The sequence below is a fragment of the Lagenorhynchus albirostris genome, chromosome 15 (assembly GCF_949774975.1).
Source record: "Lagenorhynchus albirostris chromosome 15, mLagAlb1.1, whole genome shotgun sequence".
Classification (NCBI taxonomy): Eukaryota; Metazoa; Chordata; class Mammalia; order Artiodactyla; family Delphinidae; genus Lagenorhynchus; species Lagenorhynchus albirostris.
In genome coordinates this window covers 24,153,255-24,176,731 of record NC_083109.1, presented here as the reverse complement: position 1 = coordinate 24,176,731, position 23,477 = coordinate 24,153,255, and the positions used below count along the sequence as shown (strand labels likewise).

Sequence of the window (23,477 nt, the reverse complement as noted above, 5' to 3'; positions counted from 1 at the left end):
CCCAAGGGAGGGCAGACAGGCTGATGGGTGAGGGTGCCTATGGGCTGGCACAAGTCTCTCCATTTCTGTGGGAGAGGATACTCTGGTGTTAGAGAGAGAGAGAGAGAGAGAGAGAGAGGGAGAGGGAGAGAGAGAGAGAGAGTGTGTGTGTGTGTGTGTGTGTGTGTGTGTGTGTGTGTGTGTGTGTGTGTGTTGCCTCACCAGGGAGGCTGAAGTGGGGAGCCCCACGGAATCACCTACTATTAGGTCTTGTGGGTTTTTCGATCATGCCCCAGTTTGGGGCCCCTGGTCCCTCAGTTCCCCTGTCACTGCCATCTTCCAGTGCCTGCTGCCTTGGACTGCCTTGAACCTCTAAGATCTCATCCTCCACCTCTCAGTGCCACTACCATGATGGATGTGAGTGAACTTGGGGAGTCTGCCCGCTACCTCCGCCAGGGCTACCAGGAGCAGATGAAGGTGCACACTGTCCTGTGGGATGGTAAGTGAGGGCAGAGTGGGGCACAGCTACAGAGAAGCCCTTATGGACTCAGACCAGGAGTGGGGAGGGGGGCACTCAGCTCGGGTCTGAAGGAGCACTCTGGCCTGAAAGCTTTAGCCCTGAGGATAAAATCCCAGGGAGCCTGTGTACATCACTGTATGTCTGTGAGCAAGCCTCGGTTTGCTCCTCTGTAAAATGGGACAGTATCACCCACCTCCTGGAGCTGCCGTCTGTGGCTGAAGCCTGAAGCTTCTGAGATGAGAGTGATTGGTATGTGTGCAGGCTGCTTCCACATGTCCATAAAACCTATGCTGGAGTTATTTTTAGTGCTTTCCATAGAGCCAAAGCCTCTGTTTATCAGGGACAGGAATAAAGGCTACTATTTATGACCCAGTTTGCTCATAGGACAATAATAACAATAGGCAATGTGTATCAAGTGCTTATTGTGTGCCAGGCCCAGAGCAGATGACTTTCCATGCATCATCTCAACAACCTGGGGAGATGGAGACCAGGGCCAGGGCCAGCTTCGTGGGTGTGCAACCTCTGCAGCCACAGAGGGGCCTCATGCTCGATTTAACACTCTGTTATCACCATCTTGAAACTGTAAATAATTTCTTAACAAGAGGATCTGCATTTTAACACTGGGGCCTGCAAGTTATGGAGCTGGTCCTGACTAAGGCACTTGACTAGTAAGTGGCAGGACACCTGAGTCTGTGCCTTTAACTGCCATGAAATATGGGCTCCCTGTAGCTCTGGGGCCAGCTCACCAGGCAGGAAGGAGCATAAGACAGACTTACAAGCCCTGGGTTTGAGTCTTCAGTGAAATGGGGGAGGCAGAACCCACTGAGCATTAAGTGCCTGATATTGAGGGCTGCTCCCTATGGGAACTAAGGACATGCCCATAATGTTACCTTTGAGGGACAGGCCCATAGAGAATGAGGGATTTTCCTGAGGTCACAGGGCAAATACAACAGAAGCAGGAATCTGAATCCAAGTGTGTAATCCAGGGCTGTGAGGGACTGTAACCTCAGTCAGGGGATCCTTTGAGGAGATCTCTAGGGACCCTCCCAGCTCTGCCTTTCCGGGAGTCTGTGTCTGGAAGGATTTTTTCTGGGTACTCCTGCATCCTGACAGAGGGGCTCCTAGGAGGGGCACAGCTGTGTAGACACGATCTGGGAACCCCAGCCGGGTCCCCAACCCCTGGATGTGCGTCAGCCTTTCTCAAAACCCCCATGCTCTCCCCAAAACTCAGGGAAGAAGCGGGTCTGGGTACCTGATGAACAGGATGCTTACGTGGAGGCTGAGGTCAAATCCGAGGCTACTGGGGGCAGAGTCAACGTGGAGACCAAAGACCAGAAGGTTTGGCTCCCCCTTTTCCCGGAATTAGCTCCTCTGCCTTCCCGGGTGTAGCTCCTGGCCAGTGTGCTCTGGATGATGAAGGGGTGTCTGGGAGCGTACAGGAGTGAGAGGCTGAGGTCAGTTTGTTCCTGCCCACCTGTCACCCCACTATACGACCTTCCTGGCAGGTGCTGACGGTTCGTGAAGCTGAACTGCAGCCCATGAACCCGCCCCGCTTCGACTTGCTGGAGGACATGGCCATGATGACGCACCTCAACGAGGCAGCCGTACTGCACAACCTGCGCCAGCGTTACGCTCGCTGGATGATCTATGTGAGCTGTGGGCCGGGGAGGGGCCACGGGTGGGATGGGGCTGTGTGTGGTGGGGGCGGGGCCATAGTAGCAGGGGCGGGGCTAGGGCAAGAGGCACAGCTTGGTGGGGACAGAACGGGAGAAGGGGCGGGGCTGTGTGCAGTGGGGGGCGGGGCTGTGTGCAGTTGGGGAGCAGGGCTAGAGGCAGGGTAGGGTGATGTCATGGGCCTGTGGAGGCGGGGCCACTGGCTGGGGCGGGGCTAGAGGTAGGGCTGGAGGTTTGGCTACGACAGTGTAGGGGCGGAGCTGCAGCAGCACAGAGGCTGGGCAATGGGGCTGTGAAGGGGCCACGGGCTGTGGGCAGGAGTAAGGGCTAGGGCGGGGCTAGGGCGGCCACAAAGGGTGTGGCATCGCACCTTAAGCAGCTCCTTGGGGGATTTTGCAAGGGTCACAGTTTTGCGAGGGCTAGAGCCTGGGGATGGGAACTTGGCCTCCAACAACCTATCTATACACTCTCTCCTCAGACATACTCGGGCCTCTTCTGTGTCACCATCAACCCCTACAAATGGCTCCCGATCTATACAGCCTCTGTGGTAGCCGCTTACAAGGGAAAGCGCCGCTCGGAGGCCCCGCCCCACATATATGCGATGGCAGATAACGCCTACAATGACATGCTGCGCAGTAAGGGCCGCCTTGACTCCTCTCCCCCACCCGAGGCCCCTCCCCCGGCTCCAGGACCCCTTTCCCTCCACTTGCACTGCCCTCCTTTTGATGCTGCTGGACACTCTAGCATATCCTTCTGTCTCTCTAAGTGGGAGCTGGACTGAAGTCTGAAGGTCCCACCTGGTCCTTGCCGTTTCTGGCCCTGGGTGGTGGAGGGGCTTCCCCAGCGCCAAGGATACCCAAGGTGTTCCACCTGTGGCTGGTCCCTCACTTTGGCTAACTTGTCTATCTCCTCCCCTTTCTTCCAGACCGAGAGAACCAGTCCATGCTGATCACGTGAGTGTGGGGCTCTGGGGATGGGGTGGGAAATGCTGGCCATCTGGCAGGAAGAGAGTGGAACTAAAATCATTTCCCAAGGTTGAATACAAAGTGCTTAGGGCAGGGGTTTTACCGCCTGGAGTCAGTGTCCCAGGTGAAACTAAATTAGAGCATTTTCTTTGCCCCCTATTCTGGGCAGATGTGTTATGGGTGGTGGGCAGGAAGGGGGTACCAGACTGATCACCAGCCCTGATACCCTCTGTCCCTAGGGCCTGGAATCTTCTCCCACCTTGATCTTTTGGGAGTTCTGATTCTTGCTCAAGGGGAGTGGGGAGACCCCTTTCCTCCTTCTTACCGTCTCCATATTTCTGAATCTTATTTCTAATCCTTTGTTTGCTTTCACTGGTAAGTGGTAGAATTCTTACATACCAAGTTTATATCCAGCCAAGCCAATATGGACATCGTTCGTGTGTGTGTGTGTGTGTGTGTGTGTGTGTGTGTGTGTGTGTGTGTGTGTGCAGCCTGCTGGTGAAGATCAAGACCTTTGAAACCAGAAAGACCTGTATTCAAGTTCTCACGGGTCCACTTCCTGCTGGTGTGCTTGGGCCTCTGAGTCTCATCAGAAAAGACAGAACAATCCTACTTACCTACCACACAGAGCTATAGGAGTCAGTGAGTTAATGTCTGTACCTGGCACACAGCAGAAACAGCTACATAACTTCTCTGAGCCGCATTTCTTTATCTATCAAAAGCGGATGATAATGGTGCCTGCCTTACAGGTTTCTGAGGCTTAAATGAGCCAATATAGGTAAAGCACTTGGCCCAGTGTCTGGCAGTAAGTTAGTGTTCAGTAAACAGTGGCATCATAATGTGTTTTCTCATCTCACTGGGATGGTCTATGTTCACTTGTTTTGTAAACAATTCTGAGGGCTAATTTATCTCAGGAGTTTTGAGTTGGGGTGTGGGTCCTGAGTTGGGAGCTGGGTGTGGGGAGGGCAGAGGGGCCCTGCTTGAGGGGTAGGGCGTTGGGGGATGGGAGGAATTAGAGTAGTCAGATGGACATTGGTGACTCATGTTTGTGTCGTCCAAGGGGAGAGTCGGGGGCCGGTAAGACGGTTAACACCAAGCGGGTCATTCAGTACTTTGCCATCGTCGCTGCCCTGGGAGACGGGCTGGGCAAGAAGGCCGTAAGACTCGCCCACGCGGGCGCTGCTCCCTGCTGCTTCTGTTTTTCTTTTCTTTCTTCTCCTTTTTTTTTTCTTCTTTTTTTCCTTTTAAAAAGTTGACTCCCCAGAGCCTCCAGCCCTGCCTGAGCCTCCCACCCTGGTGGCAGACTCTGGCCTGAGCAAGGCTCGACCAGCGAGGCTGTGGCCATTCTCTGTCACATTGTATGACGTGGTCCCAGGCTTGCCTCACTGTTCCCATCTGGAACACAGCGGGTGGGACCACATTGCTATTCCTAAGCATTTTATGTATTTTTTCCCTTTCATCATGACCTTCATATTTTGAAAGAGTTTACCAGGTAGGCTGCTTTTACCAAGAAGTAATTGTTTTCTTAGTTTTCATGCACCAAAGATACAGTTACCTGCTGTTAATCAAACAAGCAGGTTCAGCCAGAGACAAGGGCACCTGGCATTCCCAACAGCCAAGGTTAAGGGGCAGTTTTGCACCCCATGATTTCTTTATGGTTTTTGAAATTTTCTGAAACAATGGGGGAACCAATTTTTTGTTTTGTTTTTGTTTTCGAGGTACAACTTTCATTCCTAGCGCCAGGGCCAGCTGTTCAGAGCTCTGTGTGTGCTCCCCTACCCCAAAATGGGTTGCCTTTTCTTTCCAGAAACCCAAGGCCTCCTCCTGCACAGCCCCTACTCCTGGTCCTGTTGAGCCTTGCATTTGTTCTGGGACATTTTTCTTTCTTCTTTCCATTTAAAGTTTTTTTCTTTTTGCCTCTTCCTATTTTCCCCGTTGATTTTCTTGTGTTTTCTTTTTATTTCAGTTTTGTTTTTTTGGTGTGGTGGTGGTTGTTTTGTTTTTGCTGTTGACTTTTTGGTACTCTTTCCTCCCTCCCCCCCACCCCATTTTCCCAACTCCCAAAGTGTCTCTGAGGATGCTACAGAAAGTCGGGTATTGGTCCAGGAACAGGAATGGAGGGCAGGGAGCTGGCAGGGATGCAGCTGGGAGGGGCGGGGGTAGGGGGCACCTGGGCAGAAAGGAGCCCTGCATTGTGGAGTTGGGGTTGGGGGGAGCTGTCAGGCAGGGGAGGTAGAGAGAAAGGCTGCCCCCCCGCAGGGGCCATGGGTGCTGGCGCTTAAGAGCCTTATCAACCTCCCTCCCCTTGGCCCCCAAATTGACCACATCTCCAAAGACAGCCCTGTTCAAAAGCCCTGGATATGAATGTGTGGGGTGGAGCTCAGGGGAGGGGCTCCTGCCGGTTCTCTCCTGCCTCTGTCTCCCCAGCAATACCTCAGGAGGATTTTTAAGTCTTAGGCTCCCTGGAGGTGAGTGAATAACCACAGTCCCCTGGCGTGGGACAGGTGGCATGGCACCTGTCACTCCAAAATCTATTCCTTCCTTTTTCTCCCTTTTTTCCCAGGCTGCTGGGATCCAGAGTAGGGAAGAGAAAGAAAGGGAAAAGGAGGGAAGACAAGGATGAGGCTAGGAGAGCAACGGGGGGAGGATCCCCTCCATTCAGTAAGTCCCTCTAGATGAGACATATGGGTGGCTTCGGGCATCGTGGAAAGCAGGATGCCTGGGCTCAGTGTCTGCTCTGCCCCTGACTTACTGTGCCATCTGGAGCAGATCACTTTCTTGCTCTGAGTCTTAGTTTCCTCATTTGCAAATTAGGGCTAATAATGTGCACCGACAGGGTGCACTATTTTGAATAATAGTCGGTGTACAACTGTACGATGAAAATGCACCTCATCACAGTACAGAGGAGTAGTGTGAAGATGGGAAGTCATAGAGGGAGGGGAGGGGTCAGGAGGTTTGGGCAGGAAGACGTCTCTTCCAGCCTCAGAGCATCAGGGAAGCCTTCCTAGAGGAAGGGGCATTTGAGCTGGGCTCTAAAGGGGAGTAGACTGTAGTCAGGAACCTCTAGGGCTTGGGGCAGGGTCGCTTCCTGGGGCATGGGAAATGAAGTGATATGGAGGAGGCCAGAGACAGGGCTTGGGGGGGCTGCCTCAAGCCCCTGACGCAGCCCCTGACTAGGGCCATGTTTGCTCTACTTTCTAGCATTTCTCCTTCTAACAGTCCCTGGAGGGTCAGGCATGAGGGGTCGGGGTGGGGGGTACACATTTGGGTGACTAACGTTCACTGTCCCGCTAGCCACCCACTGCCCGCTCCCGCCTGGTGACACCTCACAGCCTCTAACTTGTCTTCCTTCTCCTCCCGGCAGTTTCTGGCCACGAAGACCAGGGTAGGTATGGGGCTGGTGTGAGTGGGGCAGGCAACAATTATGAGGTCCTGGGGACCCCCCCCTCCCCTCCCCTTCCCAACCAGAGGTTGTCTGGGCTGGGCCGAGACCCCGGGACCACGGGCTGACAGAGCCCTTGGCCTGCCACCACCAGGGCACCCTCGAGGATCAAATCATTGAGGCTAACCCTGCCATGGAGGCTTTTGGCAATGCCAAGACCCTGCGGAACGACAACTCGTCCCGCTTCGTGAGTGCTGCAGTGGGAGAGCCGGGTGTGGGTGGAGCCCGGTCTGTCGTGGGGAGACACAAGGTGGTGGGAGCCTTGGACAAATAGGGCAGCGCTGGCTGGGCACCCAACTGAGGTTGCTTTTCTGCCCACAGGGCAAGTTCATCCGCATTCATTTTGGTCCCTCTGGGAAGCTGGCATCCGCGGATATTGACAGCTGTGAGTCTAGGAGAGGGTGGGGGAGGGTGAGGATGGGGAAACAGGCCCAGGCCTGAGTCTTTCCGCTCAGACAGACTGAGGTCTGTCATCAAGTCCTTGGGGCTCCCACCTGTCCCAGTCGTTTCTCTTCATCCCCTGGCTACAGCCCAGCTCAGGCCACCTCACCTCTCACCTGGAACATTCCCCCAGCCCCCATGTAGTCTTCCATTCTCCATTCTTCTGCTGGATCTCCTTTCAGCCAGAGTGATCTTTTCTTAGAGACTAATCTGACCACATTGCATTCCTGCTTAAAAACCTTTTCCAGATCCCATCGCCTTAAGATGGAGACCCAAATCTTTATTTGGCCAGTCAGGCTCCTTGTGACTGGGCCCTTCCCCTCACCCACCATCCCAGTCTTTTCTCTGGTGCTCGATAGGGCAGGCCTGTGCCCCTCCTGCCGTGGCCTCATCTCTACACCTCGAGTCCCCATTCTTCCTGGAAGCCTCCCCCAATGCCTCTCTGGGGTCATTGCCCACCTGACCCAGACCTGCTGCATAGACACCAGGTACCCAGGCTGCATGCATAGAGGGGCCCCCACGCTGACTGCTCCCCATCTTGGGGTGCATGGCCAGATGCTGATGGATAAGCATGGGCAGGTGGTGAGAGGCGGGAACGTCATAATTCATGCCCCGACCGACCCATGCACAAACACACAGAGGCTCTGCTCGGTGGACACACTGACACACCAGCAGTGCTCTGGAGGAAAGGAGTGTGGTCTGTGGATGGTGGAATGAAAGCACAGATGAAAGAATAGACAAATCAAGACCCATACACAGACAGCTACGTTAATACACCCACACACAGAGACACACAGACGTACAAACATATGCATTCCCACACCGTGACACGTGTGCTGATGGAGAGACACCCTTCAGCACATGCTGGCATGTGTGCAGACACGGCACCTCTACACACACCCCGGCCCCTTGCTGACACCTCCTCCCTGCCCCTCAGCCATAGTGGGGTGACCCACTCGGGAAACTAGGCCAGCACCTCCCTTTTCCCCAGATCTCCTGGAGAAGTCAAGGGTGATCTTCCAGCTGCCTGGAGAGCGAGGCTACCACGTCTACTACCAGATCCTCTCGGGGAAGAAGCCAGAGCTGCAGGGTGAGGGCCAGCAGCAGATGGGGTTGGAATCAGAGCCCACAGGTCTGGGTGGCAGTTGGGCTGCCCAGCCCTGTTCCGGCCCCCGTCAGAGCAGGCCCTGGGCTACCTGTTCCCCCACTGTTCTGGGGTCTGTGACATCCCTTCTTTCCTGGAGACCCAGAGCCCCTTCTATCCACCCACCCCCTTCCTGGGACTTCCAGTTCTTGCTGAGCCCTCTCCTCCTCATGCTAGGAAATGGGCCCCTTAGCACCATTGCCCTGGCAAGGTTGTCTCTCCTGCTGTCCTGACACTAGAGGCCCCACCTAGCACCAGTGGGGAGCAATGGCTCTGTCTAGGCCCAGCTCCCCTCTCTTGCAAGCCACTCAAGGGCAGAATCTGGTCCTCGCTGGGCCGCAGCACCCAGCACAGGGTCTGGGCCATAGGGGTGGCTTGCGGAATGGTCAAAAGATGAGTGAGACGTAGGGACCGAGGCTCATTTCTCAGAACTGTAAAGAAAGAGAAGCCATGGGTGTGGGAGTCGAGGAGACAAACTCAAGCTACAAAGTCTCGGGAGGGCCCTACACTCTCCTGCCGGGCTGGCTCCCAGGATCCACCACGCTGGGATGGGGAGACGGAGGAGAGCTGGGTGAACACAGCCGACCTGTCCTTCTCCGCCCCGTGTACCCCCCAGACATGCTGCTTCTGTCTATGAACCCCTATGACTACCACTTCTGCAGCCAGGGCGTCATCACTGTGGACCACATGAATGACGGGGAGGAGCTCATGGCCACTGACGTATGTGTGTGGTGGGAGGGGAGGAAACCTGGGGGAGCAGGTCCAGTGCCCTTCACTCGGCTGAACCCTGGAGGAGCCCAGACTTCTCTGAGCCTTCCACACCCCACCCCCAGCATGCCATGGACATCCTGGGCTTCAGCGTGGATGAGAAGTGTGCCTGCTACAAGGTCGTGGGGGCCCTCCTGCACTTCGGCAACATGAAATTCAAGCAGAAGCAGCGGGACGAGCAGGCCGAGGCCGACGGCACCGAGAGTGAGGGGCCCTGACCCTGGCCTGACCTGGTCATCCTCTTGACCCTGATCCCAGCATCCAGTCCATGACCATTAACCCTAAGCCTGTTCACAGCCTTTGACCTCAGTCTTAACCTGGCCCTGATTGTAAACCGTGACTTCTCAATTCCAGACCCTCACCGTCCTGAGCTGTACAGTTTGCTGACCCTGAACTTAACCTCTTCCAACCTCCCTCTCATAACCCTAAGTGGAGGCCGGTGGAGCTCCCACGTACCCGTGTTCTTGGCCTCCTCCCCCTCATCTCACCCATGTGCCCTGCCAGGTGCTGACAAGGCTGCCTACCTGATGGGGGTCAGCAGTGGAGACCTCCTCAAAGGCCTTCTGCACCCCCGAGTGCGTGTGGGGAACGAGTATGTGACCAAGGGTCAGAGCGTGGAGCAGGTGAGCGGCTGGCAGGGGGGGCCCAGCTGGGGACAGCTGGGGCAGGGTCCCCTCCTTGCCAGGTCCCAGAGCAGCCTCCCCGCGCCTCCAGGTGGTGTTTGCCGTGGGGGCTCTGGCCAAGGCCACCTATGACCGGCTGTTCCGGTGGCTGGTGTCACGGATCAACCAGACACTGGACACCAAGTTGCCCCGTCAGTTCTTCATCGGCGTCCTGGACATCGCCGGTTTTGAGATCTTTGAGGTGATGGCAGGCCCACACCCCCAGGCTCTGTTCTCTCTGGGGTGGAGGACCATGGGGGTGGGGACAGGAGCCCTGGGTGTCTGCCTGGAGGCGGGGTGAGCTCCCGCACACCCCTGTTCTCTGTGGGTCTCCTTGTCCCCATCTACAAGGAGGTCTGCTGAGCCGGGCGCCTCCCACTATAGTTTAACAGCTTTGAACAGCTGTGTATCAACTTCACCAACGAGAAGCTGCAGCAGTTCTTCAACCAGCACATGTTTGTGCTCGAGCAGGAGGAGTACAAGCGGGAGGGCATCGACTGGGTCTTCATCGACTTCGGCCTGGACCTGCAGCCCTGCATTGACCTCATCGAGAAGGTGAGGCCCGGGGCCAGGTCACTGCAAGGAAGGGAAGGCATGGGAGCAGTGGGTGAGCAGAAATGAATGCGCACTTGTGTGTGAGCGAGCGTGTGCAAGCCTGCATGTGTGTGTGCATGTATGAGCGTGGCTGTGCACATGTGTGTGTAACGTGTGTATGAATGGAAATGTGTGCATGTGTGTGACTAGGTGTATTGGAGATTGAGTGTGATTGTGTGTTGGTGAGCAGTGTGTGTGTGTGAGCGTGCAACCCAGCACTGTTGCAGCCACAGTTTCTTTGGACCCTCAAAACTGTCCGGAACTACAGGGCAAGGTAGGATGCGTTTGTTTATTTGTCTATAAAACATTACATACATTTCCCTATTGTACAAAGACTAGAAAGAAAGAAAAATCAAAGAAAAATTGAAAAATCAGAAATAAAGGAGAAAAGACGTGTCCCCCAATCCTACCACAACCTGTTTCCTCCCAGTCCTTTATCCTGGGCATCTCTTTTCTCTTATGAACACAGACGCATTTCTCGTCCTACCTTTTCTCTGGGAGTGTATTTTGAGCATGGTGCTTTGTTGAAGAAGGCACAGTAGTTCACGCAGCAGATGATTTTCATGCATTTCTGTAATCTCCTACTAGTGGACATTTAGGTGGTTGACAGCTTTTGCTGTTATAACAGCAATGAAAGTATTCATTTCCCCATTTTGCAGGTTAGGAAATTGAGGCTTAGAGAGGTCTAAGGGCCCCATAGCTACTAAGTGAGGAAGCCAGAATTTGAACTCAACTGCCTTTTTTGACTGTACCACGTGTGAGAGTGTGAGACCACGGATGCCGGTTTGAGTTTGCGCACTTCTTATAAGTAAAGAGAACAACTCAGAGCTGCAAGTTGGGCAGAAGGGGCTTGGAAGCCAAACCACAAACTTTCTTTCTTAGAAGACAGGGCTCCTGGGTGCAGGTCAGTTCTTCGTCCCTCAGGGCAGATGGCTGAGGTTGGAGGGTCTGGGAAAGCTCCCAGAGGGAGGGGCTCCAGGAAGTGGGGATCCAGCCCAGCCTGGATGGGCTGGCTTGATGGAGCCCCTGTCTCCAGCCACTGGGCATCCTGTCCCTTCTGGAGGAGGAGTGTATGTTCCCCAAGGCCTCAGATGCCAGCTTCCAGGCCAAGCTCTATGACAACCACGCGGGGAAGTCGTCCAATTTCCAGCAGCCACGGCCTGACAAGAAGCGCAAATACCAGGCCCACTTTGAGGTGGTCCACTACGCGGGCGTGGTAGGTGCCTGTTGAAACCCCAGCTCTTGACCTCTCTCCTCCCTCCTCCGGGTTCCCCCACCTCAGTTCAGCCCCCGTCTGGTCTCTGGCAGGTGCCTTACAGCATTGTGGGCTGGCTGGAAAAAAACAAGGATCCACTGAATGAGACGGTGGTCCCCATCTTCCAAAAGTCGCAGAACAAGCTCTTGGCTACTCTCTACGAGAACTATGCTGGCTCCTGCTCTAGTGAGTACAGAGGGATGAGATTCTGTAGGGGACTCACAGGGGGATGTCCCTTGGAGTGACTGGTCCCATGTCTCTTCTAGCCGAGCCCCCCAAGTCTGGGGTGAAAGAGAAGCGTAGGAAGGCAGCATCATTCCAGACGGTGTCCCAGCTACACAAGGTGAGGCCCAGTCTAGGCCTCGTGCAGGCCCTCACCCTGCCGCCTCCACCCCGTCCCGGCTCCCTGCTCTGTCCCCTGCACCCTGGGCGGGCGGCCGTTAAGACTTGCAGTGATGTTTAATTCCTCTCCACGTGAACATCACAGCAAGTCTGTGCTGCTTCCCGTCCCCATGCTGCCTGGGCAGGGTTTGCGGGGGATGGGGCCGGAGCCACGGGGATTGGGTGGGGGAGTGAAGACTTTGGTGATGGTAACGGGGACCCAGTCAAACAGAAGAGGGCAAAGGGTCACAAGGAGCAGAGTGAAAGGGCAGCACTGCAGAGACACGCTTAGGCACCTACTGCGCAGTCCTTAAGGGGCTCATCCACTGCGGTTTCCAATTCTGCTTCTCTGCCCTCTTGTGCTTTCTCCCCTCTCCTCACCCCCAGGAGAACCTCAACAAGCTGATGACCAACCTGCGGGCCACACAGCCCCACTTTGTCCGTTGCATTGTCCCCAATGAGAACAAGACCCCAGGTAGTCACCCCAGGGTGGGTTGGTGGCATGGGGGCACATTGGTTGGTGGCATGGGGGCACATTGGAGGGAGGCACAGGGCAGACTGGAAGCTGGGTCTTGCCCCCTCCGCAGGGCCTGCTCAGCCTCAAAGTGAGCCCTGTGCCTGAACTCCTCGTCTTTTCTGGGGCATGAAGTTGTGTCCATTGACCTCTAATCTTTTCCTTTAACCCCCACCATGTCCAGGGATCATGGATGCCTTCTTGGTGCTACACCAGCTGCGTTGCAATGGGGTTCTGGAGGGGATCCGGATCTGCCGACAAGGATTCCCCAATAGGCTGCTTTACACTGACTTCCGGCAACGGTGGGTGTCTCCCTGCCCCAGCCCTGGCTCCTCCTCAGCTCCAGCCTGAGGGGGCGGAAGGGCACCGAGGAGGATGCAGGGGGACTGGGGAGGGGGCCAGAAGGTATCCCAGTGGGAGATGCTGATGGCTGAGACCTGGGGGTGGGCGGTGGGCTGGGGGAGAAGTGAACAGGCTCAGGGTAAATACTGGAGGTGCAGCCAACAGGCCTTGCTACTGATGAATTGGATGTGGAATAAGAAAGAAAAAGAAAAGACAAGGGTGACTTCTGGTTATTTGGCCTGAGCAACTGGGGAGTTGGTGGTAGATTTACTGAGAAACCAAGATAGGATTTTTAAAATTTTGTGAGGAAGTAGGAGGAGAGTGGATTGAGCTCTACTTTGAACATGTCAACTTTGAAATGTCTCCAAGCAGGGAATTCCCTGGCCGTCCAGTGGTTCGGACTCCGCGCTCTCACTGCTGAGCGCCTGGGCGTTCGATCCTTAGTCGGGGAACTAAAATCCCACAAGCCACACAGCATGGCCGGAAAAAAAAGAAATGTCTCCAGCAGATAGGAAAGCTGAGGGGGAGATGGGATTTGTTAGTCTGGAGCTCAAGGGTCGGGGGGCAGGCAGAGCTGGAGGTAGATTTGGGAGTTGAATGAGGGTTCACATGGACTAGACTTTATGTAATGGCTGTCACCAAGTGAGGGCTCAGTCCGTGCTGTTAGCCCCTCTGCCTTCCCTTTATAGGTTTGATTTTTGTCAGGCTGCAATCGTGCACAGTTCCCTCCCCCTTCAGAAGTAACTGGGGCCATCCACGCTGACCGTTATACTTGTGTGTCCATACGAGTATTGTACACATGGGTGCACACGCACATGTTCTCTTTGTTTTTCCCTGTAACTCTATGTCTTGGAGATTGTTCCTTATTAATAGACATAAGTCTGCATCATCTTTTTTTTTTTTAAATTAAGACTTTCTTTTTTTAGAGCAGTTTTAGGTTCATAGCAAAATTGAGGGGAAGGCACAGAGATTTCCCATAAGCCCCTGCCCCCACACGTGCACAGCCTCCCCCGTCATCAGCATCTCCCACCAGAGTGGGACATTTGTTACAGCTGATGAGCGCACACTGACACATCCTAATCACCCAGAGTCCATAGTTTCCGTTACAGTTGGTGTAATGGAACTTGGTGGTGTACATTCTAGGGCTTTGGATAAAGGTAATGACACATGCAGCAGTGTCCATTTTGTTACGGCAGTAAAATATCCCCTAATCCAGTGACCCGTGCTTTGTTCATCAGTCCCTTAGTGAGGGGCCCTTTTGTGTTTCTAGGGTTTTGCCTTCACAGTGTGGTCACGACAGCCTGCCCCACACAGCCCTGTACACATGTGCAAGTGTGTCCCCCACATCGCCTTCTTTACTTTTTTTGGCCTTCTGAAAAAAATGATAAATCATTAAAAATCATAAACTAAAAAATTATAAAAGTGCCGTATGCCTTCTGTAAATGCTGCAGGCTCTTAAAGAACTGAACTCCTGAATGCATTTAAATGCTACCCAAGCTTTTAACGCCGAGGATGCCCAGTCCTCCAGTGTCACAAGGCCGTCCCCCGCCAGCCTGTTCAGGGGGTGCCCCTCTGGAGCCTCTGCTCCGGCCTCTGAGGGGCCAGCCTCTTCAGTCGTCGGCTCCCTGCGCAGCACCCTCCTCTCCAGCCCTTCCCCGCTCCCCCAGGTACCGCATCCTGAACCCCAGTGCCATCCCGGACGACACCTTCATGGACAGCAGGAAGGCCACAGAGAAGCTGCTGGCCTCGCTGAACATCGACCACACCCAGTACCAGTTTGGCCATACCAAGGTCAGGGCACAAGGGAATTAGGGCGCTGGACCGGATGTGGGCAGTCACACGGCAGGGGTCACGCAGGCGACTGAGGGTTACACCTACCGCCCGCACCCCAGGTGTTCTTCAAGGCTGGGCTTCTAGGCGTCTTGGAGGAGCTTCGTGACCAGCGTCTGGCCAAGGTCCTGACACTGCTGCAGGCACGGAGCCGGGGCCGCCTCATGCGCCTCGAGTACCAGCGCCTGCTTGGAGGCAGGTGGGTGTCGGAAGGGGGTGGGGGTGAGGCGGGGGTACAGCCACAGAACCCTCTGAACCCAGACTCTCTGAACCCTGTCACACCGTCCTGTGGGTCAGATTTCACCGTGTGGCTGCCTGCGTGCCTCCCAAGGGGCAAGGCTGTGGTTTGTGCCACGCAGCCCCCAGCTGCCACTTCCTCACCTCAGAAGTTGGGGTAAGAGAACCTGCCTGTACTCCAGGCCATCCCAGAGTGTGGCCCGGAGTAGTAATAAGGGCATCTAGTGTTTCCCAAGACTCTTAAGTGCCAAGCCCTGGGCAAGATACTTTATTTGAAGTTATCTCGGTGAAAGTACAGGACAGTCCTGAGAGGTAGGTGCCATGATCGTGTCTGTTCACTAGAGGGGGTGTCTGAGCAGAGGGAGCCTGCCTGCTGGCTTGTGGCGGGAGGTGGGAGGCTGGGATGTGAGCCCAGGCAGTCTGACCTTATATAAGAGCCCAGTGGCTTAACCGCCCCTGGTGTCTTCAGGGCACTTGCAGGGGCCATTCAGGGCTCTTGAGCTCCCACCCCGGGGGCAGACCTGTGTGACCTTGGGCCTCACCCTCAAGTTCACCTGTAAAGCAGAGGATTAGGACCTACTTGAGAGGCTGTTGGGAAGGTTAACGAGGTCCCACGCTGAAGTGCTCAGTGCAGTGTCCGGCCCAGGGTAGGTGCTCAGGGAACAACGGGGCTGTCATTATGAAGGGGGGGCACTGAACCTGCTGGCCACCTGTGGCTGCCCCTCCCCAGGGATGCCCTGTTCACCATCCAGTGGAACATCCGCGCCTTCAACGCCGTCAAGAACTGGTCATGGATGAAGCTCTTTTTCAAGATGAAGCCACTACTACGCTCGGCGCAGGCTGAGGCGGAGCTGGCGGCCCTGCGGGCAGAGCTGCGGGGGCTGCGAGGGGCACTGGCCACCGCCGAGGCCAAGTGCCAGGAGCTGGAGGAGACGCACGTCAGTGTCACCCAGGAGAAGAATGACCTGGCCCTGCAGCTGCAGGCAGTGAGTAGGGGAGGAGCAGGGTTTCTTTCTGCGACTTGGTGCCCCCCGGCCCCCAGCCCCCTCAGAGAACCCCAGGCCGCTCCGAGGAAATACCATAACCGGATCCCCACCCAGTCTATGCATGTGTCCTAATGCTCCCACGCCTTGTGTCCCCGTGGCTTCCTGCAGAGCTACAGTGTAGCCCCAACTCTCCCTTCCTCTCCATCCCCGAGACAGCCGCATGCTCCCTTCTCTGGTTAAGGGCCACGGGAACCCAGGCAGCAGGTAACAGTAACAACCAGAGGGTAGAGATCAAGGGTCCGGATCCTCCCCAAGTCCACAGAGCCATTCCTTCCTTCAGCAAATACTTTGAGTGTCAGGCCCCATGGAAGCCCTGGATATACATTGGTGGGAGAACAGACAGGCCTGTGCTCACAAACTCACCTGCTAGAGCAGGAGACGTTATACAGCCAGGTAGTGAGGAAACAGTGATGGCAGAGAACCTGAGCCCTCCGTGGCCGTGCAGGGCTCTCCCCCTACCTCAGCCCCGTGTGGGCAGAGCTGGCAGCTGGCTTCTCTGCTAGAGCCCTTGTTTGGGCCTTACTCTGGGTTGCCCCCAGCCTGTCTAACGTTCCCCTCTTGCTGCCCCGTCCATCCCTCTACCTGAGCCCTTATCCCACCACACTTGAACGCCTTCAGGGCCAAGAGCAGGTCTTCGGTATTCCTTGGTCCCGGAGCCCAACTGAGCGTGTGTCCAGCCTCTGCACAGACAAATGAACTTGCTTTCCAGGGCCTGGCCTGGTTTCCCTGAGCTGCCTTGACCCTGCCCCATCCCCCGTGTCCCCCTCCAGGAGCAGGAAAACCTGGCGGATGCCGAGGAGCGCTGCCACTTGCTCATCAAGTCCAAGGTGCAGCTGGAGGCGAAGGTGAAGGAGCTGAGCGAGCGGCTGGAGGACGAGGAGGAGGTGAATGCTGACCTGGCTGCCCGCCGGCGCAAGCTGGAAGATGAGTGCACAGAGCTCAAGAAGGACACTGATGACCTGGAGCTGACGCTGGCCAAGGCCGAGAAGGAGAAGCAAGCCACGGAGAGTAAGGTGTGGGCCGGGCCAGCTGTGGCCCTGGGCAGGTGTCTTCCTCTCTGTGGGCCTCAATTTCCTCATCTGTCAAATGCTGCTGTTAATAGCAGCACTTCCCTCATTAGGGCGGGTGAGGATTCAGCGTGTAACTAGCCTGTGCTGGCGCTCGCCACAGGGCCTCGCCCGCAGTAGGTACTCAGCAAATGCTAGTGATTGTCATCCACCAGCTCCATGTCCCCCGGGTGCCTTCCCTCACTGAACCCTCCCAAGAGCCCAGGTGGTTCAAAGACTCGGGGTATTGACTCCCTCATACAGGAGGGGAAAGTGGGCCTCAGCAGGGTAAGCCGCTTACTCGGGTTCTCACAGGTGCTCCCCGAGGAAGGCAGGACTAGGAAACAGCTGCTTAAACACCTGTGCATCCCCAAAATAGCTGGTGTCTGTTGATCTCTCACTCTGGGCCAGACACTGTGCACAGGGCTTTGTGAGCATTTGCTCATTAATCCCTCGAGGAGGGCGCTATAATCACCCCTTAAGGGTGAAGAAGTTGAGGCTCAGAATGAAGTGACTCGCCCAAGGTTCCCTGGCTCGAAGGGGACGGTTGCTGTGACATGGTGTGGCGGCCGCTCAGACCAGAGTGTGGGGGGAGGCATCCCCGTGGTGACCTTGGCCCTACACAGGTGAAGAACCTGATGGAGGAGATGGTGGCGCTGGAGGAGTCAGTGGCCCGGCTGACAAAGGAGAAGAAGGCCTTGCAGGAGGCCCACCAGCAGGCCCTGGGCGACCTGCAGGCTGAGGAGGACCGTGTGAGCGCACTGGCCAAGGCCAAGGCCCGCCTGGAGCAGCAGGTGGAAGACGTAAGTCGGGGCCACGGCAGCGGCTGTGTGCTGGGGCCAGGACAGCCAGGACGGTGCAGAGCCCACCCACCCCGTCCTGCCCACAGCTGGAGTGCTCCCTGGAGCAAGAGAAGAAGCTGCGCATGGACACGGAGCGGGCCAAACGCAAGCTCGAGGGTGACCTGAAACTGATGCAGGAGTCGGTGACGGATGCTGCCCAGGACAAGCAGCAGCTGGAGGAGAAGCTCCAGAAGTAGGCGTGTGGCGGGGGGGGGGGGGGGCCTCAGCCCCGACCTCCTGGCCACAGGGGGATTCCTGAACCTGCACCCCGCTTCTCACCCACCTGGACTCTAGTCGGTTCTGCATCACAGCAGAGGTTGAACCCTAGGGTGTAGGGGGTCACCAAGGGCCACGATCTAGGGCCAGGCCTTGAGAGGGAACACAGGGATGAGGTCACTTAGGGCTGCTCCGGGTGAGGTGCCTCAGTCAGCGAGTGTGCTGGGGGCGGGTACGGAGGGGCCCCAGGCAGGTGGATGGGAGTTAGGCCCTGGGCCGGCTCATGCCTACCCTGTGACCTCCAGAAAGGACTCCGAGCTGAGTCAGCTGAACCTTCGAGTGGAGGACGAGCAGCTCCTTGGGGCCCAGCTGCAGAAGAAGATCAAGGAGCTGCAGGTGTGCGGGGGACGGGGGTGGGCGGAAACCTGGGTCGGAGGCCCTCAGAGGTGACACTGCCGCCTGCGCATCCCCAGTCTCGGGCGGAGGCGCTGGAAGAGGAGCTGGAGGCCGAGCGGTCGGCCCGGGCCCGCGTGGAGAAGCAGCGGGCAGAAGCAGCCCGGGAGCTGGCGGAGCTGAGCGAGCGGCTGGAGGAGGTGGGCGGCGCATCCGCGGGGCAGCGCGAGGGCTGCCGGAAGCACGAGGCCGAGCTGGGGCGGCTGAGGCGGGAACTGGAGGAGGCGGCCCTGCGGCACGAGGCCACAGTGGCTGCGCTGCGGCGCAAGCAGGCGGAGAGCGCGGCCGAGCTGGGCGAGCAGGCGGACAGTCTGCAACGGGCGCGACAGAAGCTGGAAAAGGAGAAGAGCGAGCTCCGCATGGAGGTGGACGATCTGGGCGCCAGCGTGGAGACTCTGGCCCGTGGCAAGGTGTCTGCCTCCTTCCTGATCCCGACCTCTGACCCGACTCTAGCAGCCTATCCTGACTGAACCCCTTCTGACTCCAGCAGCTGACTCCTGACCACCCGCTGCCAATCTGACTCCATACTAGTCCTGGCCCTACACCCGATCGGGACCCCTGACCCATTCACCTGACACCCAGCCTGAACCCCACACCAGTCCTGACCTCAAAGCCTACCTCCTAAACTCTGTGCCCTGACTCCAGGGGATTTTTGACCCAGTATCCAATTCCAACTTCTCAGTCCTTGACCTCTGAATTCTGACCTCATGCCTGTCCTGACTCTGTTCCTGTCCTTAATCCCAGCACCCAACCCTGACCCCTGACCTTTGTACCACCTAAGCTTGACAGCTGACCTCTGACCAGTGTCCCCGGCCGACTTCAGACTCTAGTATCCTAACCTCACCTTGACCCACCGGCCTTGGGACTAGTACAGCCCTCTCTCACTTCTGACACTCATCTCTTAAGCCATAGTCCAGCAATAGAATCTCCGACCCTGAACGTGGGGTTCTGTTCTCCCTTTGATTCCTGGGCACGTGTCTAGCCTGCTAGCTCCCGACTCCGGGTCCCCATCTCTGACTGGCAGCCCTAGATCCTGCCCTGTGAGTCACAAACCTTTTCTGATCCCTGACCCCGGATCCCAGGCCAGTGCAGAGAAGCTGTGCCGGGCCTATGAGGATCAGCTGAGCGAGGCCAAGATCAAGGTGGAGGAGCTGCAGCGGCAACTGGCAGATGCCAGCACCCAGCAGGGGCGGCTACAAGCCGAGAGTGGTGAGGCCGGGGGCTTGGCTGGGCCACAGGGGGGCTCGGTGCTGCCCCTCACCCACCTGACCTGCCGGCTCTCCCCTTGGCCTGCAGGGAAGCTGAGCCGACTGCTGGAGGAGAAGGAGTCTCTGATTAGCCAGCTGAGCCGTGGGAAGGCCTTGGCCACCCAGAGCCTGGAGGAACTGCGGCGGCAGCTGGAGGAGGAGAGCAAGGTGGGCCAGCCATTAGCTGCCACAGAGCAGGCGGCGTGGGCACAGGGCCACTGGCCCGGCCCGATGCTGAGGTCACTGGGCTCTCTGCAGGCCAAGAGCACGCTGGCCCATGCCGTGCAGGCTTCGCGGCATGACTGTGACCTCCTGCGGGAGCAGCACGAGGAGGAGGCCGAAGCCCAGGCCGAGCTGCAGCGGCTGCTGTCCAAGGCCAACGCCGAGGTGGCCCAGTGGAGGAGCAAGTACGAGGCAGATGCCATCCGGAGGACCGAGGAACTGGAGGAGGCCAAGTGAGTGCCTTGCGGGCCAGGCCGTCACCACACAGGGACGGCGCCTGCACCTCGAGCTGTCAGGGGTGAGGGGAGATGCAGGGCTCAGCTACGCATCCAGATCCTGTCTGCTCCCGTGGCCTAGAAAGAAGCTGGCACTGCGGCTGCAGGAGGCAGAGGCGGGGGTAGAGGCCGCTCATGCCAAGTGCTCGTCGCTGGAGAAGGCCAAGCTGCGGCTGCAGACAGAGTCGGAGGATGTGACCCTGGAGCTGGAGCGGACGACCTCGGCGGCCGCGGCGCTGGACAAGAAGCAGCGGCACTTGGAGCGGGCGCTGGAGGAGCGGCGGCGGCAGGAGGAGGAGATGCAGCGGGAGCTGGAGGCGGCCCAGAGGGAGGCCCGCAGCCTGGGCACGGAGCTCTTCCGGCTGAGGCACAGCCACGAGGAGGCTCTCGAGGCCCTGGAGACGCTCAGGCGGGAGAACAAGAACCTGCAGGGTACGACCCACCCCAGGGTCAGAGCCGCTCTGGGGTCACTGGGAGTCCCTCAGGGTCACACAGGGTGATGCGGTTGGAGCATGAGCCGTGGGGTGGCCCCTCAGTGCCCTGTCCACTCTGCAGAGGAGATCAGTGACCTCACAGACCAGGTCAGCCTCAGCGGGAAGAGCATCCAGGAGCTGGAGAAAGCCAAGAAGGCACTGGAAGGGGAGAAGAGCGAGCTCCAGGCTGCACTGGAGGAGGCCGAGGTCAGGGGCGGGGTGGACACTGACCCGCTGCTCCCTGGCCTCCCCTCTCAACACACACGGCCCCACCACCATACTATCTGCTCTGTATCCCCAGGGGGCCCTGGAGCTGGAGGAGACCAAGACTCTGCGGACCCAGCTGGAGCTTTCCCAGGTCAAGGCTGAGGTGGACCGGAAACTGGTGGAGAAAGACGAGGAGTGCACTGACCTGAGGTGCGGGGCCGGGCTGTCCCTCCTCCCCGGGCCGACAGCCTCTCCCATCCCAACCACCTGAGAGCAGAAGGGCAGGTGATGTTGGCTGAGCCCCACTGTGCGGGGGACTGGCACAGACACCTAATGCCCCCATACCCACGACCCTCTCAGGTGGGGACTATCGTCCACAGTTTGGAGGTGAACCTCGGAGAGGCCAGAGGACTTGCCCAAGGTTACACAGTGGGGGTAGAGCCAGAGTTCAGTCCCTGTCTGTCTGCTCTGGGGCCTCACTCTTGCCTGTGAAATTGCTCTGATGGGCAACAGGCAGGCAGACACAAGGGGCTTGAAATCGGGGAGAGATCAGTCACTTATTCCCCAACTGGCTTCACGTCTCCAGTGTTCCCTGCGTGTCTGTAAGCAAGTCCCTCGCAGGCCACGACCCCTCCTTTCATCCCTCCTAACTACAGGCGCAACCACCAGCGGGCAGTGGAGTCCCTGCAGGCCTCCTTGGATGCAGAGACTCGGGCCCGCAACGAGGCGCTGCGGCTCAAGAAGAAGATGGAGGGCGATCTCAACGACCTGGAGCTGCAGCTGGGCCACGCCACCCGCCAGGCCACGGAGGCACAGGCCACCACGCGGCTGCTGCAGGCCCAACTCAAGGAGGAGCAGGCGGGGCGGGATGAGGAGCAGCAGCTGGCGGCCGAGCTCCACGAGCAGGCACAGGCCCTGGAGCGGCGGGCCGCCCTGCTGGCCGCGGAGCTGGAAGAGCTGCGGGCCGCCCTGGAGCAGGCCGAGCGCAGCCGGCGGCTGGCGGAGCAGGAGCTGCTGGAGGCCACCGAGCGCCTCAGCCTCCTGCATTCGCAGGTGAGGACGGGGGTCACAGGGACGCACGGGGCGGGGGCCTGAAGGCCGACTCTAAAGCCCTGCCCCCCCCGCAGAACACAGGCCTCCTGAGCCAGAAGAAGAAGTTAGAGGTGGATTTGGCCCAGCTGAGCGGGGAGGCGGAGGAGGCTGCCCAGGAAAGGCGGGAAGCTGAGGAGAAGGCCAAGAAGGCCATCACCGACGTGAGGCTGGGCCGGGACCGTGGGGGCCCCGAGCAGAGCCCGAAGGGACTTTGACCCCCGACCACGCCACCTCCTCCCGCACAGGCAGCCATGATGGCAGAGGAGCTGCAAAAGGAGCAGGACACGAGCGCACACCTGGAACAGATGAAGAAGACTCTGGAGCAGACGGTGCGGGAGCTGCAGGCCCGGCTTGAGGAGGCAGAACAAGCCGCTCTCCGTGGCGGGAAGAAGCAGGTGCAGAAGCTGGAGGCCAAGGTGTGTGCGGCCCTCCCAGTCCCTTGCCCTGCAGGGTGGGCCACCCGAGGGCAGGCTGAGGGCACCAGGCCCACTGGCTGGCTGCTCGCAGGTGCGGGAGCTGGAGGCCGAGCTCGACGCAGAACAGAAGCAGCACGCCGAGGCCCTCAAGGGGGTGCGGAAACACGAGCGCCGGGTCAAGGAGCTCGCGTACCAGGTGGGTGACCAGGTCCACCTAGGGGGGCAGCCCTGGAGCTGGCCTGGTTCGGGAAAGACCTGAATCCCCTTTGCCTGCCCAGGCCGAGGAGGACAGGAAGAACCTGGCTCGCATGCAGGACCTGGTGGACAAGCTGCAGAGCAAGGTCAAGAGCTACAAACGTCAGTGTGAAGAGGCGGTGAGTGCACGGGGGTCTGAGGATGCCTGTGGTCACCCAACTTCTACAGCTGGCCCAGGCTCTGCAGCCAGGTGGGATGCCAGCAGCCGGTCAGGCCTGCTCCATCGCTGGGCCGTGGATTCCCCCGTGTTGGCTTAGTGTGTAGGTTGGGACAGTGACCCCACTACCCAGCGAGAAGACACGTTTCTAACAGCTCCGGCAAGACGTGAGACCTAGCTCTGTCTCTGAAGGGACCGCATGTGCCTCCCCTTCCAGCCAGGTCTGGCACACGGGCACCTCTGGAAGGAGTGGCTCCCCCCACCCCGCTTCCTGCTGTGGGTACTGGCAAGGGGGGAGGAGGGCCGCGGGCAGTGGTAGTGGAGCAGAGGTGAGGACCCGGAGAAGCCATCCCCTTCTGGGGGTGCTGACCCTTTCAGTGACCAAAGGGTGAGCGGGCCTGCCTGTGCCCCCAGGAGCAGCAGGCCAACACTAACTTGGCCAAGTATCGCAAGGCCCAGCACGAGCTGGACGACGCGGAGGAGCGGGCGGACATGGCGGAAACCCAGGCCAACAAGCTGCGGGCGCGGACCCGGGACGCCCTGGGCCCCAAGGTGAGGAGTGGTGTGGGGCACCCACCCTGCCCTCCACGTGGGGGGCAGCTCACCCAAGCACCCCTCTCCCCTTAGCACAAGGAGTGACACCTGAGCCCTGGGCTCTGAAGAGGGACACCTGCTGTTTGCCCCACCCTGATCCTCTCCTCTCCATCCCTGCTGGAGCCTCGCCACCCCAGGCTCTGCTACACCCTGAATAAACGCCACGTCTGCAGCTCCTACCGGGTTCC

At 58.1% G+C, this 23,477-nt stretch overlaps 1 protein-coding gene across 5 annotated transcripts; it reads left to right on the top strand.

Annotated features, from left to right (window-relative positions):
• Positions 1–324: 324 nt before the first annotated feature.
• On the top strand, positions 325–23,468 carry MYH7B (myosin heavy chain 7B). 5 transcript variants are annotated; one of them, XM_060122172.1, is made up of 41 exons: positions 373–478; positions 1,731–1,837; positions 2,005–2,148; positions 2,652–2,808; positions 3,099–3,126; positions 4,199–4,295; positions 4,713–4,715; positions 6,503–6,523; positions 6,675–6,767; positions 6,902–6,965; positions 8,013–8,111; positions 8,782–8,885; positions 8,999–9,137; positions 9,438–9,556; positions 9,648–9,797; positions 9,980–10,150; positions 11,226–11,405; positions 11,498–11,630; positions 11,711–11,787; positions 12,213–12,300; positions 12,524–12,641; positions 14,349–14,472; positions 14,574–14,710; positions 15,479–15,734; positions 16,565–16,807; positions 17,467–17,643; positions 17,730–17,875; positions 18,204–18,294; positions 18,372–18,761; positions 19,434–19,560; positions 19,648–19,766; positions 19,857–20,053; positions 20,178–20,527; positions 20,651–20,775; positions 20,870–20,985; positions 21,432–21,828; positions 21,903–22,028; positions 22,113–22,283; positions 22,375–22,479; positions 22,562–22,657; positions 23,110–23,468. In XM_060122172.1, the coding sequence occupies exons 1-41, from the start codon at positions 388–390 to the stop codon at positions 23,320–23,322; spliced, it is 5,889 nt and encodes a 1,962-aa protein (XP_059978155.1). In that variant the 5' UTR covers positions 373–387; the 3' UTR covers positions 23,323–23,468. The 5 variants fall into 5 exon arrangements, with proteins under 5 accessions (XP_059978156.1, XP_059978155.1, XP_059978153.1 ...); XM_060122173.1 differs by lacking the exon at positions 4,713–4,715 and having other exon boundaries at positions 325–478; XM_060122169.1 differs by lacking the exons at positions 373–478; positions 1,731–1,837; positions 2,005–2,148; ... (2 more) ...; positions 4,199–4,295; positions 4,713–4,715 and having other exon boundaries at positions 5,347–6,767; positions 23,110–23,247; positions 23,323–23,468.
• Positions 23,469–23,477: the final 9 nt, after the last annotated feature.